At 50.3% G+C, this 13,911-nt stretch overlaps 6 protein-coding genes across 6 annotated transcripts; 2 read left to right on the top strand and 4 right to left on the bottom strand.

Moving 5' to 3' along the window:
- Positions 1-741: 741 nt before the first annotated feature.
- On the bottom strand, positions 742-2,783 carry mdlC-0 (Benzoylformate decarboxylase; the record flags this gene model as incomplete). Its single annotated transcript, XM_036641965.1, has 5 exons — positions 742-1,176; positions 1,247-1,797; positions 1,873-2,176; positions 2,234-2,527; positions 2,703-2,783. The coding sequence occupies 5 exons, from the start codon at positions 2,781-2,783 to the stop codon at positions 742-744; spliced, it is 1,665 nt and encodes a 554-aa protein (XP_036493587.1).
- A 331-nt stretch (positions 2,784-3,114) lies between these two features.
- ausA-0 (Non-reducing polyketide synthase ausA) lies at positions 3,115-4,144 on the bottom strand (the record flags this gene model as incomplete). The annotated part of the gene is made up of 3 exons (XM_036641966.1): positions 3,115-3,642; positions 3,698-3,987; positions 4,042-4,144. 3 exons carry the CDS (start codon positions 4,142-4,144, stop codon positions 3,115-3,117), a joined length of 921 nt encoding a protein of 306 aa, XP_036493586.1.
- Positions 4,145-4,731: 587 nt separating this feature from the next.
- Positions 4,732-6,643, bottom strand: LSDX1-0 (Lignostilbene-alpha,beta-dioxygenase isozyme I; the record flags this gene model as incomplete). The annotated part of the gene is made up of 6 exons (XM_036641967.1): positions 4,732-5,111; positions 5,169-5,532; positions 5,583-5,717; positions 5,764-6,140; positions 6,206-6,329; positions 6,386-6,643. The coding sequence occupies 6 exons, from the start codon at positions 6,641-6,643 to the stop codon at positions 4,732-4,734; spliced, it is 1,638 nt and encodes a 545-aa protein (XP_036493589.1).
- A 531-nt stretch (positions 6,644-7,174) lies between these two features.
- cocE-2 (Cocaine esterase) lies at positions 7,175-9,212 on the top strand (the record flags this gene model as incomplete). The annotated part of the gene is made up of 7 exons (XM_036641968.1): positions 7,175-7,375; positions 7,423-7,586; positions 7,650-7,756; positions 7,806-8,404; positions 8,457-8,724; positions 8,806-8,825; positions 8,880-9,212. The coding sequence occupies 7 exons, from the start codon at positions 7,175-7,177 to the stop codon at positions 9,210-9,212; spliced, it is 1,692 nt and encodes a 563-aa protein (XP_036493588.1).
- A 1,009-nt stretch (positions 9,213-10,221) lies between these two features.
- CGCS363_v010120 (uncharacterized protein) lies at positions 10,222-11,967 on the bottom strand (the record flags this gene model as incomplete). The annotated part of the gene is made up of 2 exons (XM_036641969.1): positions 10,222-11,611; positions 11,738-11,967. The coding sequence occupies 2 exons, from the start codon at positions 11,965-11,967 to the stop codon at positions 10,222-10,224; spliced, it is 1,620 nt and encodes a 539-aa protein (XP_036492903.1).
- A 661-nt stretch (positions 11,968-12,628) lies between these two features.
- On the top strand, positions 12,629-13,692 carry tropG-1 (Short-chain dehydrogenase/reductase tropG; the record flags this gene model as incomplete). The annotated part of the gene is made up of 2 exons (XM_036641970.1): positions 12,629-13,527; positions 13,593-13,692. 2 exons carry the CDS (start codon positions 12,629-12,631, stop codon positions 13,690-13,692), a joined length of 999 nt encoding a protein of 332 aa, XP_036492904.1.
- Positions 13,693-13,911: the final 219 nt, after the last annotated feature.

The following is a 13,911-nucleotide window of genomic DNA, read 5'->3' on the forward strand; positions in this document are numbered from 1 at the left end:
CGTCGCCGCAGCGCAGGTGGTCCCAAATGCCACGGAACAGGTGGCAAAGTGGAATGCAACAGACTTCCCGGGGACATTAAAGTTGCGGCTTTGGCTCTTAAAGTAGAAATTAACCCCCGAGCGCAGGTCCCCGGAAATCACTGACAAGAGGAAGCCTTCCGTGGGGGTTCAATGTCGATTTTCCGTGGGGTCGAGAATCAGACGAAGACTTGAGGCCAAACGACACTTTGCGGTGCTTCCGGGATGTTTGATCCTTGGATCTGACCTGCGGCTCCTTGTCTTTGTTTGACTAGTTCACAGTGGTTTCCGACGGATGTGATGTTTGTCTGGATTTTGATGTCGTTGCATGTCGGGTGGGTGGCCTAATTGACACCGTTTTCAGCCTGCCTTAGTCAGTCTCTCACCGTTTGCGTCTTTAATCTCGTTTCTTATATCACCAATACCTTGAATCGCCAGGAATGTCTATCATGAGTTGGCCAATCTGTAGCGTCAAATCAATGCAAGATGTCAACGGCACTATTGCTGGATACCTGATGCAAAGGTATCCTTAAATACGTTTACTTATTGGGTGTACAAGCCGGTTCAATGGCAACATTATTGTTTCTTAAAGCTGATGAGTGAGTATGAAGAGCGTATGAGCTTGTTTGATTCCGAATGTGTCGCTGAAGTCCAACCTGATGAACGGGGAAGTGTGAGGCCTCTCCTGGATATACCCAATATTGCTTAGTGGAAGACCTCTTGCTATCCCATGTGTTTGCCCTCTGGACCGTCTAAGTGTGCCTCAAACACAGCACTGTATCCGTCTAAAACACACTGAACAGCTTTGCGCAACGTGTCCGCTAGATCATCAGCTTTGAAAGATCTGAAGCACCCGACCTCTCCACGTCCAGCTGCGGCAGCGATCCCCGCGTAGTCCGGCGTTGGCGAGAAACTGATGTGAAGTTCTTCTCTAGAAACCTTGAGAGCTGAAGCTTCTGGTCTGATGTAGAGCAGGGAATTCCTCGGGGCGTTCCAACCATTGTTGTTCAAGACGATTGTGAGAATCGGGATCTTGTAGCGCTGTGCGATCCAGTAGACGGATGCCGGAAAGGAGAACATATAGGAACCGTCGCCTACGATCTGACAGACAAACTTCCTAGATCCCGTAAAGTCTGAGGCCAATTTCACCCCGAGAGCCTGTTTTTGTTAAGTTGAATTTTAGCTGGACGTTTAAATGGGCAATATGGATCTGTCCTGTTGTACTTACCGCTCCTCCACTCCAACCAAGACCGCCTCCGCCACTATTGAACCAGGAGCCAGGAGCCGTCAATCGAAGCTGCTCTGCGACAGACTGCGTGTTGGTGATTGCTTCGACGACGAAGATTGTGTCCTTGGGAACGGCTTTTCGGAGCTGGTCCATCAAATTCGGGGTGCCGAAAAAGCCTTCAGGTGAAGGCTTTGCCTCATCAGCGATCCTTGTCATGCGGTTGGCGTGGGCTTCTTGTAAGCCCAACAGGCGCATGGTGTAGAGAGGCGATGTCACGATGGACTGTATTTCATCATTGGAAGCAATGTAGTCCTTGATCTGAGTGACGGCCACGAATGCGTTTGCCTGGTATCGATGCTGAGCGTTGATGTAAAAAACTGGCATGTTGTGTTTCAGGGGATCGACATCGACGTGAATGACATGGGCATCCGTTCTGGGCTTGCATCTAGTCGGGATCCATGGAACATCGCAGTCGAGGACGAGAATGACATCGGCAGTCCTGATGCTATCGTCTCCGGCGTAACCACAGCCGAGCCAGTTGACGTGGTTCGCTGATAAAAGAATGTATCAGTTACTCTATTATTCCAAGGGAAACATGGACACAGTACCTGGAAAACACATCTCACTCACTCCTGCGTCAAAGACTCGTAGCCCTGGAACAGCCGTGACAAGCTTTACGAGCTCATCCGGAACACGAGTGTCTCTGCCGCTATATCCAGTGACAATAAGAGGCTCTCTGGCATGAACAAGGGAGTTGGCAATTAACTCGACTGCTCCCAAGCTGAGTGCAGTTGGTTCCACCGAAGACCAATGTTTCTGATCGATGGAATACGGCTGTATCTTAGCGTCGAGGACTTCCCTGACTGCACACAAGTAAACAGGGCCTTTCGGGTCACTCGTAGCGAAGCTGAGAGCTCGATTGATCAGTTGCTATCACACGTTTAGTTCTAATCAACCCATGCAGCAGAAGCGAGACGCTCTTCCTACCTTGATATGAAGGCCAGACCGGACCTCGCCGGTGTACTTGCAATATTGTTCGACAATCGCCCTCTGATTGTGGACGTCCTGTAGCCACTGAATATACTCACTGCGAGACCCATTCAGTTCACCTTCGATAGTGAAGGGAGATAGGCCAGCAAAGATTAAGAGAGGTACTCGGCCAACGGATGCGTTATGCACCGCACAACCTAGTGCTTGGGTGCCGACATCGACGTGAACTATGACGACCTGCGGCTTTCCGGTAACGCGAGCGAATCCATCGGCCATTGACATAGCAACCATCTAACACAAACATAAGTATTCCAAGTGATTCAGGTTGCTGGGGTCGGGGAATACGTGCCTCGCTTGGGCATGTGATTATCCTGGGAAAGGCGTCTTCGCGTTCTCTCTGGCCCTTCACGATTGCTTCTAGCATGCCAGGATGATCAGAGCCAAAGTTACAGAAACAATGCGTTACGCCTGCGTCCCATAATGCTTCGAAGAACGCCTCTGCGGCGGTGTACTTCTCGGACACCACGGTTGCGTTGATGTTGGCCATGTAGTTTGGAGTGGTTCAGAACGTGTCGTCGGGTTTTGTTGGCAAACAGTTTTGGAAGATTTTTGAGGGTATGAGAAGATTGCCGAGGCGGGTTGGGCGGATGATCTTACTTAAGAACAATACACCCTGTCCGTTCGTGAATAGAGTTTTGTTCATGTCTCCCGGGCTTGATGGGAGCTTTTAGCTCGGCGAGAAGTTGGGGCCGGGAGATTTCCGTAACGCTACATCATTTGATAACGGCATGCAGAAGATTTAATTGCATCAGAAAAACACTTGGTCGATTTTCTCATTGAAGAATAGATGGTTCAAGCCAAGCCAGGTCTGCCCTGAGTTATACGTATGCTCGTAGGAACTTCAACCCGTTGATCACAGCCTCATATTCTGGATCCCCGGGCATCTTTCCGATGTCAAACCCATGTTCCGCACCTTCAACAACCACCAGCTGCGTATCCACCCCGTCCGCTTTCAAGGCCTTGTGCGCCCTCTTCGCCAATTTGACGTCCACCGCCGAATCAGCCCCTCCATGCCCAAAGAAAGTCGGCGGGAAGGACGGCGAGAACAAACGGGCCGGGTCCACCCTGTCATATTTACCGTCCGACACGAGCTCTTGGAGGAGAGTGCCGTCCTTTATCTTGCCCATGAGCCACGCAGCGCGGTAAGTCGAGACGTCAGGTCCCTTTGGGCCAAATGGAGGCGGGGCTGATGTCGGCGGTGGTTTGTCTTCGTATATCTTGTTTCTGAACTCCACATTTGGGAGGTCAATGGGAGGTATCTTTGCAGGCTTGGCGAAAGACTCGTCTTCCATGTACTTGAGGCCGAATAAGTCAAGAATGGCCTTAGGAGGTTTGGACATGGACGCCTAGGTCAATGTGAGTTTACTGGACGATGTTGAAAAACAGGACTAAAACACATACCATGAGCAGAGCAAGTGTTCCTCCCGCAGAATGGCCCCAAGTCACGACTCGCTCGCCATCCAGCATGATGCCGGCGTCATTGGCTAGCTTGACTGGCAAGTCGTTCTGGGCCCATGAGAAGGCGTCTTTGGAGTCTGCGATTGCTCCGTCGTATGCTGAGATTGTCGGAGATAGCCGATAGTTGGGAGACACCACTGCGCCGAAGCCCAGGTCGAGAAGCGCTTTGATGTACTGAGGGCTGATCATGCCCTTGTCACCGACCACGAAATTCCCGCCGTGGTAATAGATGGCTGCCAATTTGTCAGTTTGCCATCGTCAAAAGCATCATTACTCGTCGTACGTACCGATAGGCTTCGTGCTGCTCGAGTCGCCGTGCTTGAAGTAAACGTCAGCTTCGATCGGATCCGCACCTCGAAGATGCTTGTATGTGTATGTTTTCAGTTCCATATTGTTCTTTGAAAAGTTAACAACGATGTATAGTTTGTTTGTCGTAAGTCAATGATGGATCAAGTCCTAGTGCGTGCGATTGGGCAATTGCTTTGAATCCTGACTCTGAAGCACATGGTGTAATGTAGGCAAGCTTTCGATTGCTCTCTCTGAACCTTGACGCAATTCCGGATCCCGGGGATCAGGCGAGTTGGGAGACCGACTACGTTCCGGGGATTTCCTTGCAGTGCCTCACTAAATTTGGCCAGAAGGTAACCCTCACACCTTGCCTGCTATTTTTGAGATGCTGTTGGCCACCAAAATAATCTGGTTGCGGTAAAATGGCTAAGACGGCCACATTTCTGGTCTTGTATGAGGGTATAATTAACCTGGACAGAATACAGAATTTATGTCTGTGACGATGTTGGTAGCAACAAGGTTCGGTTGAATCCTGAGCATTGAAACTAGGCTTCATGAGCAAGAGTAGCATAATACTGAGCTACGGATTGGACATATGCTACGCAAACAATTTAGCCATGAGATCCTCCCTGTGATTATCCGCCTCCTCCCAAAACATTCGTACAAGACCAGAGATGCCAGCTCTGGCATCATTGTCCATTCTTCTCATTGGTCTCATTGTTTCCATCTCTGCGATGAGGAATCGCAACTTCAGCTATTGTGATTGGCCGACCGTCAATATCCGTGTCATCAACCCAGTTGCCATGAAACCCAGGCCTCAACCTGACGGGAAGCTTTGCAATGGCAGCATGCTTCTCAAAGTCGTCGCAGTCAATAATGACAAGCTCGCTGGTCATCTCGTCAAAGTTGTTGACCAACGCGATCAGGAAACCGTCACCCTCTGCGGCCCCCGGGTGTCGGGGGACGAACTGAGGCTCCTGGAAGAAGTGGCGAGGCCCTCTGATGTACTTCTGCGTGACACCAGTTACGAGATCGTATTTGTAGAGAACGTTCATGTGGCCGATGCCATCTTATCGAGCTGTTAGCGTAATCAGTCTGGCATGACTTGAAACTTTTGAAAACGTACCGCCAGCCAGGGGCGCAGAGTACTCCCAGTCCGTCACTCCAGGGCTCATATCAATCATGTTTCCGTATATGAAGCGGTTTTTCTTGCCAAAAACGCGATCGTCGATGCGCGGGAATTCGTTTGGCCCGGATGTCACGACTTCCGTGGGTGCTTGGTACACCAGCTTGGTGGAGTGAGGATCCAGAACGAATTCGCAGACATGAGGCGCAAGCACTTCCAGATCAAAATCGGGAGCCTCGCCGTTCTGGTCCGGGAAGAATCCGAATCCGTTGCCCCTGACCATGGACACGTGAAGGTGGACTTGCCCATTCTCCTCCCACGCGTTGGCGACGTGGCCGGTGAAAAGGTTCGGTCCTTGGAACCACTATGCCACGTTAAAGATATGTGCCAGATGAAGGAGGAATCGTTCCAAACCTTAATGTCCGAGGACTTGGCTTCTCTTCGTGGGAGTAGCCCTACGTAGTGCGGTCGATCGGTCCATGTCCAGTGGTTGCCTCCCTGTTTCAGCTTGTCCATGAAGCATTCCATGGGAACAAGTGGAAAGATGACCTAGTACGAATTAACCAGTACAATGACACGGCTAACATATACTCACCCAGTTATCAGTAAAAGCCATCTCGTGCTGGAACCCGCAGAATGGCGCCTGAAACCACACCTTTTCGTTAAAATTGCCGTGTTCATCAATCGACATATAAAACACATCCCTGGTTCCAACACCCTTCCCCTCGTAGCCGAAAGATAGGACCTCTCTCGTCTTGACGTCGTACTTGGGATGCGCAGTAAAAGTTTCGCTTTCCAACTGCCCATCAAAGTCCCACTTGCCAATTGTCTCGAGGGTGCGAGGATCAACGGCATAAGGCTGACTGTCTTCTTTCAACGCAAGGATGACGCCTTTGAAGGGGAACGCCGTCGTGTTGGCCGTCGTGCGGTCCGCGAACTTGACTAGGTCAGTGTAAGGATTGCGGTACTTGCCTGACATCTTTGTTAGTGCGATTTGCTCAAGGTTTTGGGAAACTCTGTTGCTGTGATTGCTTTACCGATGAGTGCACGATTCTCATTCGTCTCAACTCGAAACTTTTCAGTCTTGACGAACCGCTGCTTAAAATCGACATTGCCATTTTTGATGCGAAAGGAGGATATTGCACCGTCACCATTGAGCCACTTCAGAGATTACTTCAGCATTTGATGCAAATAGAGACTGGTACGGATAAACCTACAATATCGTTTTTGACAAAAGGGACGTGATAAGGCTCAGGCATGATGCGATAAAAGGTGCCCGAAATTGACGGAGGGATTGTTCCGTAAACTTCGAGATTGTTGACCTTTCCCTCGTAGCGGGTTGGCCTGTTGAAGCCTGCGAGGGCAGGGCCGGCGTTATCGAAGTTGGTGTCGCAGGGCGGCCAGCTTGCCTTGTCCATTCCAGGCCATACTTTTGAAGGGAGCTCTTGCCACTGTGAGGGCTTTAGATGATGCATGTCGATCCAGTTGCGTTGACGGATGAGGGTAAACGGATGATGACAAAGACGCTTTGGTGTGTAATTGAAGTATGAGTATTTTAGCAACGCCCTTTCATTACGGACTACTCATCGACATGTGGCTAGTTTTTAGAAGCAGAGCTTCTCTGTGCAGTATCATCTGAAGCCTCATCCGATCACACTTTTGCGGGGGAGCAGACGGACAGTTCAAAATCCCGTCCTGCCGGACGACTTGGGACGGAACGGGATGCAAATATCCTCTCCGCTGAGGACTTAGCTTCCGTGCCACGGAAGTAGAATTCGATACACATGAAGTATGTCTCCCCGCGGTAGAATTGACTGCCCCCGGGCTCGGAGAAGACTCCGAGCGCTTGTCTTGGATTCCGCTGACCGGCTTTCGGGTGATTACCTGCGACCGTCATGTTCAGAGACAGAGGGCCGTCGCATAGCCTTGGGGTAGAAGTAGCTACCAATCCTCCCAGGCAATGTTATGAAGAGTCACCCTGTACAGATTGACTGAAAATATTCAACATGATTATCGAAGGTTGCGACGTCCCGCTGTGTGACACGATCCGCCCAGAGAATGAGGCGAACTGCTTCCCATACTCCTTCAAGGAGAAGAAGAAAGAGCTCCTGCCTAAGGGCTGGCAAAAGACCCTTCGTAGCCGACCTCTTCCTAGCGAGCTCATATACGAGGTTAATGAAGAGATGAGACACTCGGATGGCGTTAAGGTCCGTCCGCTGTGAGCAGAATATCAAGAGAGGAGCTAACGGTCCAGATTTACTACGATATCTGTCGCCCGAACACGGTGGAGAAGGTTCCTGCTCTTCTTGCATTGAGTCCTTACGGCAAAGGAGGTAACGGGTTTCTCAACTACGAGCTTCTACCGTATAGAGTCGGGGTACAGGAAGAGATGCTTTCGGGTCTAGAAAAGTTTGAGTCGTGAGTCTATCCTCCACTCCTCTACGCGGAATGCATGAATAAGGGTTAACTGTTCATGTCCAGCGTTGACCCAGCAGAGTGGGTGTCTCGAGGTTACGCCGTTGTTAATGTCGACATCCGTGGATCTTGGGATTCCGAGGGAGACCTATACATTGAGGGAATGGCGCCTGGTAAGTCATCCCTGATCCCTCTGCGCAGACTTTCCTAACGTCTTCTAAGCACGAGACGCTGCCGAGATTGTTGAGCACGTTGCCGCCTTATCTTGGTGCTCTGGATCCATCGGCATGCAGGGCAACTCGTGGCTCGCTGCAGTGCAATGGAGCACTGCGGTGGTGGCGCCCCCCGCCCTTAAAGCTATCGCACCGTGGGAGGGCTTCACGGATAAGTATCGCGAAGTCGCTTGCAGGGGGGGCATCGCTGACGCGACGTTCCTTAACCTGGTATATAACGGGACGATTCGCGGCCGAGGTAAACGAGAAGATATCTTCGCAGCGGCACAGAAGTGGCCTTTAATGAACCCCTACTGGGAGGATAAGGTTATTAAGACGGAGAAGATCACGATTCCTATCTATGCTGTCACTAGCTATAGCTCGGGAATCCACGGTTATGGTACGATACAGGGCTTCCGGAAAGCTAAAAGTAAGAAGAAGTGGCTACGGATCCATGCTACCCAGGAGTGGTTTGATATTTACCGAAAGGATATGACCGATGAGTTACAAGCCTTCTTCGATCGATATCTGAAGGGGGTTGAGAACGATTGGGAAAAGACGGACCCCGTTCGCGTATCTATCTTGACTTGCGGAGATCGTTTTGGGCCGGTAAGTGTACCTGAGCTTTTACTCTGATAACAATTCTAACGTATGGAGATAGCAACCTATTGAACATTTTCCCATGGGAAGTTATCCACACGCAAAGACTGAGTATAAGAAGCTCTACTTAACAAAGGATAACCTATCTCTCTACCACCCGTCAGCAAGCGGTATCACGTCGTACCAGTCGGACGATCGCAGCTCTGCAGTAGAACTTGTCTACACCTTCAAAACTACAACCACTTTGATGGGATTTTCCAAGGCTAAAATCTGGCTTTCCTGCGATGACACAGACGATATGGACGTCTATCTCAGTCTGAGAAAGATCAGTAAGTCGGGAAGAGTGCTCGATCATATCAACATTCCATGGTCCGCAATCCCACGCAACGACAGTACTCACGAGGATGTAGTCAGCACTAATGTCATTAAGGTCAGTCATCTGTTTTCCCTTTAACCGCTTCACAGCTACTGACTTTGATTGCAGAACACTGGACCTCATGGCCTGCTTCGCGTGTCCCACCGAGCCGTGGATCGGTCGAAGCAGGATTCCATTATGCCCTACCACCCTCACGAAAAGATTGAAAAAGTCCAGCCGGGTGAGATCGTTCCCGTCGAAATCGGAATCTGGCCAATTGGGCTCAAGCTTTACGAAGGGGAAGGGCTCATGCTACGCGTGCGTGGGAGTAAGGATGCGTACTGGGAGATTCCAAACCTCCAGAAGAGGACCATCTTTGGCATGAACAAGGGGAAGCATCACATTCATTTTGGAGGAATGTATGACTCGTATGTTGCTGTGCCGTTCATTCCGAACGTTTGATCTTAACTACAAAGACATCATGGGGAGACATGAATGGTTTGGCCAACTTGTTATATGCCAGAGAAGTTTTCGTCGATGGACGTGGCAGCTCTGAGGTATCAAGGGGTCTACACAGTGACATTTTGAGCCTACGGGGCTAAGATTTGGATGATCTGACGAGGGTTGCCATCAAAACATGTAGGATCACAAACCCTTGGTAGTTTTTATTCCTATCAGGATGTGAAAAGCCTAGGGCATCAATGAAAAGCTGCCTCAATCTTGATTTACTCAATGAGTGATGGAAACATTGCATCTTCCTAAGTGCCTTGGTAATGGCAATATGGTGCAGCAGCTATGACAATGGGGCTTAGATGACGTCAGACCTACTCCGAGCGTTGGCTATGGCGTTGTCAATAGCAGCACTCAGCTCTGCCAATACGGATGAGGTGTTGTGAATTCACGGCAGTGGGGGCTTCAGCAGTATGACCAGACCGTAACGAGGCTGAGGAATCAATAGCAACACGGCGTATTTCAGGACTGATTCGTTGAGTAGAGCGTCATCAACGCGAAAAACAGTAGGTCTCTATGCAAGAAATAAAGTCGGGCGTATTCCATAAGAGCGGGATTTGTCTACCCTATTACAAGATTCAATACATAGTTCCAGTATGATGTCACCTTCAGTTTTATGTATCATGTACAACCTATCAACTTGGACTTTACGTTGCGATGGTATCAACTTTGTCATTTATTCTTTAAGTCAAATACCGTAGGTTTAATTAAGAGCCGGAGTTCCGATTGAAAAGGGACAAATTCTAACAGCTTGATTGCGCAGAGGAACACTAGAGCATGCACTAAAAAGACCCCGGAGAACGGAATTGATCCAGCCTATCGTAACTTAGAGATGCAGCACGAGACCTCTGGTTTGAGAACGACTCCTCATTAGAACCTGAATCCACAACTTCATGTAGAATCCATCCAATAGCATAGTCGTTGGAAGCTTTGCAACGACAATTTTGAACTTTTCCGGCTTTTATTCGTGAGGTTCCTCTGGGATGTCGGCGAGGAATTCTTCAAGCCGTCTGTATGACTCTGCGCGCAGCTCTGCCGCTTCCTCGACCCGACCGTCGCGGACAAGCAAGTCCTCAAGTTGCCACATCTCATACACAATCTGAGATCCCAGCCGGCCTTGGCCATACTCTCTGAGAGCCAAGATGGTTCTCATCCTGTCAGCTGCAGAGTCCACGTGTTCCCTATCATGAGTCTCAAAGTCCATCATGATTCTGATGATATAAGCCATGATACGGGCTTGTAAGCGTGGGATATCCATGCCGGGATGGACCGGCATTGCGGCGTCGTCTTGAAGCACTTGACTCTTCAACCAAGCTGAGAGGACACGCACCCTCATTGTCGAGTCGGCAGGGACCTCGTCGAGCATCTGAGTGACCCCTGTTAGACTTTCTTGCTTTAATTGGTTGAAGTTAGCAGGCTGTGAAATTCCATCGCCATGGATACCAATGCCGTTGAATGTCAGCTCATGCTTCGGCCAGAGCTTGCCAGTTGCTACGTCGACGTCATCATGGAGAAACGTTTTGTTGATCTTGTCGTGGATTTTGGCGAACCATTTGTCCGAATGACGCGCAATCTCGGGATCAAGTTTGACAATATCCGAATCCCAGACAAGCTGGTAGTAGAGCAACAGGTAATCCGGATCAAAGCGAGTGAACGTCAGATCCGCGTTTATCGACCACGCTCGCTCGAGAGCTTCCGGCCGGACAGGAACGCCGTCATGCTGCCATGCCTGCAGCAGGTCTTGCAGTCGACGCAGTACCTTTGATACCGGTCTACTGCCAGCAAGACTTATGAGATGGTGCAAAAGTATGTGGCCGAGATTTGCCTGGCGGAGGAGGGCGATGTTGTGGAAGATCTCCAGGGTATTCCAAATGAAGAGGGGCCCTTCTGCGTCGAGTAGAGTTTCTGCCTGAAGGAACGCCTTGCGAGCTAGACGGCCAGCCAAGACACCCTGATCGCGATCAAGAAGGCCCAGTATAAGTTTGAAAGCGAAACTCAGCTGCTCGGGGTTGTTTAAATCGCGCGGCGGGGGCTTAATTGATGATTCAGGCGAGGGGCTTAATGCCCCTGGTGGTGATGGCAGCGAATATCCAACCGTGCCAGGTTCGGCCCTGTCGAAAAACGCAACAGTCCAGTTTCTGATACTGGAAAGAAACGCTACTTGGGCCGCATCAGAGGTACTGAGATGAAGGATGCGAGGGGCCCTCGAGACTGCAGCAGCCTCGACCAGTGCAGTTGACGGCGGCCCAGAATCTCGCGTCGATTGAGGACAGACATCCTTGCCTCGCCGGTCCCGACGAACATTCTTCTGGAATCCCCATTTGGTGAAGCGCTTTTTGTACATTTGCACACTTTTTTTGTGACGCTTGTCAGCTCCCATGGGGTCTCTTTGATGCCGGAAGCGACACACCGGTCGCACGCGTCCAACAAGGGCCCTGAAAAAGGCAAAATTCGCAACATGTGTACGCGCAACTTACGTGGCTTTGAAGTTGTAGTCCTCCTCCATCGCTCTCATTAGATACTTGAGGCTTCTACGCTCTCTGACGTACATGCGCTCAATCATCGGGTACACGACCGTCCACTCTCTTTCATCGTGTTGTATTGGCAATGCGGCGCATGCCGAAGCTGGGCGCATGGGAGTATCTGACTTGGGCATTCGTGGGAGCAACGGTCGCTGGCCCGCAGCCGTTAGAGCCGGTGCGGCCATCGTGATCATGCGGGTATCGCAGCCTCGGATCGTGCCTCTGTCACAGAGGTCATGGACGAGATAAGAGATTCAGGTACGTCAGGGAACTTTTCCAGAGGACACCATTCGTCCACAGCTGACAGGCTTGGATGCCTGGCATGGGGCGCAGCGAAGGATCCAAGCTAACGAATTTCAGAATAAATACCACAGTACCCATGTCAGCGCCACAGGAACTAATAGTGAGCCTGGCCAATGACACTGTAAGAAAAAGTTCTGTCTCACAACACAAAAGGTTCCCCGGACGCTGGGATCGGCATTGCTTCAAAGTGATGAATCAGGGTAGAGGAAAAAGTTCCGCATCGTTGCTGGAACATTGTTCAGCGACCTCGCAATCCGTAGCTCTAAAGTCAGGGACGAACGAGATGGATGAGAAAAGTTCCAGGTGGTACCTATCTGTGTCATTGGAAGTTTTGTCAAAAGGAGCATTGCAAAATATAAAAGGGTCGTGAGCGCTCATGTTGAAAGATGTCTCAGAAGAAAACACCTTATCAACAGCATTATCCCCATCACCGTCACTATCAGCAGCAAGTTTTATCACTCGCAGCATCAAGCAAGAATTTCGAGTCCCAGCACACTTTGTTGCTGTTTTGGCTTTATTCGGTCTTTTTGTATCATAGTCGTCATGTCCGCGCAAATGCAAGACCGAGTCGCATCGGAGACGAGCCTTTTGACATCCTTCCGCAAAGCTGTATTCAGCTCCGTACCCCCCATCCCAGAAGCCATCAACCTCAAAGGCCAAACCGGCATCATTACTGGCTCCAATGCTGGTATTGGCCTCGAAGCAGCCCGGCAATTCCTTCAGAAAGGCCTTACTCACCTCATACTGGCAGTTCGCTCACAGAGCAATGGCGACAACGCGGCGGAGTTACTTGCACGCCAGTTTCCTGCAGCTGACATCCAAGTCTGGCTGCTAGATATGGAATCCGATGCATCAGTGCGAAGCTTCGCTCGTCGCTGCGAGTCTCTTGAGCGGATCGACTTCCTCATTCTCAATGCCGGTGTCGGTAAGATGACGTTCGAGAAGAGCAATGAAGGCAAGGGCCGCGAAGTGACTCTCCAAGTCAATTACATCAACACCATGCTTCTCGCCATCCTTATGGTCCCGGTCCTAAAGGCCAAGGCTCAAGGTCGGCCCAATCGCTTGACCGTTGTCGGCTCCGACATGTCCTACTGGGCTACACTGCCGGAGACATCTGGATCTCTCCTCGATGCACTCGATAACAAGGAGGGATACAACGGAATGCAGCACTACGGCAAAACCAAGTTGCTTTTGGTAATGGGAATCGCCAAGCTATCGCAGACCGTCACGGCAGACGAGGTCACTATCAACTACCTCAACCCCGGCGCTACCAAAGGCACCGGTCTTAACCGCGAGGCATCGGGTGTCTGGAAGATCGTCCCGTTCGTTATGGATCGCGTGATTGGGCGAGAAGTAGTTGATAGCGCTAGGCAGTATCTTCACTCGGCAGTGGTCCTGGGAAAAGAGTCACACGGTTCCTTTACCGACTTTGTCATCAGGCCGTAAGTCCCTGCTCCGCGAGACTTCGCCCCGAAATTTTTCGCATGTCTTATTAACACAACCACAGTTATCCTAAGCTCATGTATACTGAAGCTGGTCAAAAGAAAATGAATCGTTTGTGGGACGAGACTTTATCGGAGCTTGAGTTGGGTACGCACTCCATCTAGCATTTTTCTGAGGCACAGAGGAGTGGGGGTTACCGTTATCTCTGCATGCCGGTCCTAGAAATATAACAGCCATAGGTTCTGGTGGGATACAAAGGCTTGTATTGACCACGCACATCATACACTTCTGCTGGTTTCACAACATCAAATGTATTTAACTGATATCTCAAGTGTACCTGTGGGAATATCAACCTTTCTTGTCTCACAATTACCCTAGTGATC

Source organism: Colletotrichum siamense (assembly GCF_013390195.1).
Source record: "Colletotrichum siamense strain Cg363 chromosome Unknown KSG_Cg363_contig06, whole genome shotgun sequence".
NCBI classification, from domain to species: Eukaryota; Fungi; Ascomycota; class Sordariomycetes; order Glomerellales; family Glomerellaceae; genus Colletotrichum; species Colletotrichum siamense.